General features: G+C 32.5%; 1 protein-coding gene across 1 annotated transcript; it reads right to left on the reverse strand.

The window, feature by feature from the left end:
• Positions 1-2,308: 2,308 nt before the first annotated feature.
• On the reverse strand, positions 2,309-4,228 carry LOC129297408 (UDP-glycosyltransferase 72B1-like). The gene is made up of 3 exons (XM_054935750.1): positions 4,129-4,228; positions 2,938-2,993; positions 2,309-2,689 (listed from the first exon to the last, which is right to left on the reverse strand). The coding sequence occupies exons 1-3, from the start codon at positions 4,226-4,228 to the stop codon at positions 2,309-2,311; spliced, it is 537 nt and encodes a 178-aa protein (XP_054791725.1).
• Between the last annotated feature and the right edge of the window lie 280 nt (positions 4,229-4,508).

Here is a 4,508-nt window from a genome sequence, read left to right on the forward strand (position 1 = left end):
GCAACAGATTTTGAAATTTCATTATAAAAAATCTGTGACCAACAAAATATCAACGAAAGACTGTCCATCACAAAATATTTTTGGTAGTGATTATTATTGGAATATTTAGTTATGGATTAATATTAATTAATAAGCCCAAACAGATTAGTCTTTATAATCTTGTGTGGACCGTGATAGGTAAACCACACAAGTGAGCCTAATGGGTAGAGGCTCAACCTACAACCCAATAGCCGTCACCCAATAGCCGTCAATTATTCCTTAAATATTAATTGATTGAGTTAGAGATAATAAAATATAATTAATTAATTATTTTAATAAAGGAATTACTAATCTGATCTTTATAAGTTGATCAATCGATAACCATTAAATACACGATAACTTTATCTACTCAATTATCTCTGTACTTTGTGAAGACTCTAAAATTTAATGAATTGTGTGTCTGTTTACAGTCAAGATAATCGAGATATCTCTAAGCGATCATAGATTCTTCAAATACACACGTTTCTTTATTCTATTTTATTTGATTATATACGAATTGAGATATTAAAACAACACTGATTATTACTGAACAAACTAAATAACAAAAAAGAAACACAGGAGCAAGACACGAGAAATTAAAAGACAAAATTCAAAATACTGCAGTGCTTGGCGTTGAACTTCCATGATGCTACAATCCATGAAGTTCCCTCTTATCATCCAGCTAAACGAGGCTTTTTTGGAAAAAAACCTCATCAAACCCAGAAAGCAGTGCCTGCTCTGTTTCACTGTTGCAAAACAGAGCAAGTTTCCTCTTGCTGGGAGCAGAACTGTACGAAACCTCAACTCAATCATTTCAAGCTGCAACAAAACCGAGATCAGCAAAGGAAGAGTTGTTTGGCAATACAAAGGTTGAGGAGCCTCCATCATGGTGTCAACACAAATAAGAAGCAAAACCATCCTGAACAATGCGTGTTGAGTTACGGTGACCTCCATCAAGATTAGTGACATGCATGAAATCATAAAAAGTTTGATCCTACAATACGCATGATGCACATGTATCCTTCGTGCTAGAAATCATGAGTAATTAATGGCTCTCTCGTATTCCTGGGAAAATGAGAAGTATCTGAATAAACAATGAACCCAACGTCTGCAAATACTGAATCATAAGACGGCAGGACAGATATCGCAGTTGCTACTCTAGGAAACATACAACAAAAAATTAACCAATGTTTGCGTCTTTTACGGGCCAGAGCCTCAACAAGCAAGGAAAACTCCAACAAAATTTAGTGAGAATATCCCAGTAACCGTGGTTTCCAAATCATCTGTTAAAGGAAATTTCAGGGCCATTATTAAGCTTGGTGAATTTAATTGTCTTGACAGACTGATATGGAGAAACAACTTACAAAATGTCAGCCATAAATTTTCGCTTTGATGTGACAATATGGATCATCAAAAGAATATCCTTTACATCACGTGAGAAATACTTGAAATAGTTGAGTACATTAAAGTTGATGACCACTGACTTAGCATTGCCTTAAATCTTATCCTGAAGATATTTAAGTGTTTCTTTAGAGTAATGATGATCCTCAAATTTGGCAGCTTTATAGGTCGTATGGTCTCTTAAATTCAAACCCATCTTGTATTTCCCAAGTTTTTCTTTTATTCGCAGCACTGTGTTTTAGACATGGCATGAGTTAGCGACTCCAACACATCTTCAACATGCAAGCTGCCACGTGATAGGGAAGGAGATTGGGCAGGACAAAGCCATAACAATTAGAACAAAACCGTCCGACCTGTTCTAGTTCAATGAAAATATCTATCTCATCACCACACCATTAGGAATCTTAAACGAAAGGCCATTAGAGAAGTTAAGATAATCAGAAAATGAAAGTTTGAAACGAATGTCACTCTGTTGGAACTGAAACTGTGGCAATTAGAACACTGAAATTTGCCAATAAGAGCTGCAGTAGATTTGGTATGTAACTCAATGGGTAAGGGTGACCCAATCAAACGAACACACACATGAAAAGATGTAAAAGAAATCTTAGAAAAACGATTGATATTCAATCCAGGCTGAAACAAAGAGGCGTAGCCTTGTAAGAGAACCAATTTCCTTGATGTAAAATGGAAGCAATACTTGGTTGGCCAAAATAATAGAAAGCAGCGTTGATACAATTATTAATATATAAATTTTGATAATATTTTATAATTAGAGGAGACAATAGAGTAAAAGAAGAGGCAAAACCCACGTTGATAGACAAGTGGGTCCCAAATTTTCTTTTGCTTAATATAAGTTACATAAATTAACATAAACGTTGAAGAAACTATTCTATTCATTCTTCGTGAAACTTTTGCATTTGACAGCAAACTTAGATAAAGTCCCTGTGGATGACCCATATTGTTCTTGAAGTGCTTGAGAAGCAGCAATTTTGAGAGCATTCATTCTATGGTGAATTGCTTCACCTTCTTCACTTTGCATTAAGCTCTTCACAACCTTAGCAATTTCCTGCCTTCCCACGATGGCTTGATCGTTACATTTTGGTCTCAAAGCCACCTTGAGATCATCACTTACCAAAGCAGCATTTAGTTTCTGCTCAGCAAACAGTGGCCATGCTATAAGTGGCACCCCATTAACTACACTCTCCACAATTGAATTCCAACCACAGTGGCAAACATAACCACCTGTTGCCACGTGGCTAAGCACTTGAATCTGAAAGGAGTACAAAGTGTTAATATGTTAATAAAAGTCTAATTATTTCTTTTTAATTATAACCTGAGAGTTTAGGGTTTGGTTGGATAGTGAGAAAAGTAGGAAGAAAATATGGAGGGAAGAAAATTATAAGCAGAAATTTTCAAAAATAATAACTTTTTTACTATTTTTAAAAGCTTTTCCTCTTAATTTTCTTCCTCCTTATTTTTCTCCTCATTCAAGGGTAAAATTTTTGTACTACGATCTACATCTCTTATCTCAGCCCACAAAGTCAAGTTATTTCTATCAAGTATCAAGTTATAAGCTAGTCAATAAAAATAATCAACTTATAAGGAAACTATATCTATAAACAAGTAATTTGTTTATTATTTGTTTTTCTTTTATTTTTCATTGCTCTAGAACTTTTTTATTAGAAAAATATGAATTTTTAAATTATTTTAGGTGTTTTTTTTGCTAATTATTTTTCTTTCTATTTTTCTCCTCATCCAAATGAAGGAAAAGATAAGCAGTTATTGAAATCTTGGCATGTAATTGGAGTCTTTTTGTATTGTTTATTTTTTCACTTGCACTTTAGGTCTTATAATTTCCTGATGTTTGTCTATATATTATGATGGAATATATATGTATGTGTGTATGCAAATTCTTATCATTTTTCTCAATTTTAAATTAGGTATTTGCAGTTTTTTATGTCTTAATTGAGTCCTTATAATTTGATCAAATAAATTTTTTAACTCATAAAATTAAAATCCTTTAATTTTTTTCTTTACAAAGAAAAATTAACTTATATGTTTTTTGTTAAATGAGCGTATAACTTCAGAATAATTTCCATATTTTATAACTGAAAATTATATAATTAAGTTGTCTTTTAAATATTTTTTTACACATATAGAATTTTATAAAAAAATTAATAAGAATGTAAACGTTACATAAAGCAAAATTTCTTTTTTTTAAGAGAAAAATTTATTTTTTTCTTTTGGTTAAAACTCCAAAAGTATTTTTGTTTAGGAAATTTAACATCCTTATTAATTTTAGCCGTCAAGTATTAACATATTTAATTGATCAATTATAATTTCTTGTACTTTACTGCGTTTTCCTATTAATTTCTATACTTTTTTTTAATATTTTTTATCTATGTACTTTTATTTTTTATTATTTTAGATCATTCTAAAATTTTATACTTTATTCATGAAGGAAACATAAAATAATAAAAAATAAAAATATAGAGAACAAAAATAAAAAAAAATACAAGTACCTAAAGTTATTTTTTCTTTCAAATGAATTATACAGACTTAATTTAAAAGTAAGAAAATTATAAGAATTTGCAGCAGATTAGTTTTTCCTATTATAATTATTCTATTCTTCTGCTAAAGTAATCCATTTAATTAAATTGGAAAGGTATCATCTTTCATCCCTAAAAGAAACGGTCATAATTGATGTACCTGAGGTGCCCAAAAAGGAACCCCAAGCCTTGCCCTCGTGTCCTCTCCAAGAAGCCACGTGGCAGAAAATGCAAAGGGTCTTCATTCTCAGCACTAACATCGCAACGGTTGCCAAACCTACTTGGAGGCTTATAAACCATAAGAATTCTGACCACTCAGTTCCAGTCCCATTGCCAGCTCATCCCATTGCTCATGGGAAAGGGTCCCACCACTTCCAAAGCACATATAAACCACTGAGTTAGGGGCCTTTGTCTAGCCATTTCAAAACATTCATGGGTGGATGATTCAGCATTTTGAGTTAAGGGCCCAATTGGGTATACCATTGGCCTGGCCTTTCTCGCAAGGCCTGTAATGGCCCAGGTTCCATTTCCCGAAGGTGT

The sequence above is a fragment of the Prosopis cineraria genome, unplaced genomic scaffold (genome assembly GCF_029017545.1).
Source record: "Prosopis cineraria cultivar Desert tree isolate PC_DT_omini unplaced genomic scaffold, ASM2901754v1 PC514, whole genome shotgun sequence".
Classification (NCBI taxonomy): Eukaryota; Viridiplantae; Streptophyta; class Magnoliopsida; order Fabales; family Fabaceae; genus Prosopis; species Prosopis cineraria.

Excerpts from the sequence above, each read along its gene's own strand:
- LOC129297408 (XM_054935750.1), bottom strand. The coding sequence starts at position 4,228 with ATGTTAGTGCTGAGAATGAAGACCCTTTGCATTTTCTGCCACGTGGCT. Across the intron at positions 2,994-4,128 it reads TTCCTTTTTGGGCACCTCAG|CTTATAACTTGATACTTGAT; the intron begins GTACATCAATTA and ends TTTATTGACTAG. Across the intron at positions 2,690-2,937 it reads TGTGGGCTGAGATAAGAGAT|ATTCAAGTGCTTAGCCACGT; the intron begins GTAGATCGTAGT and ends TACTCCTTTCAG.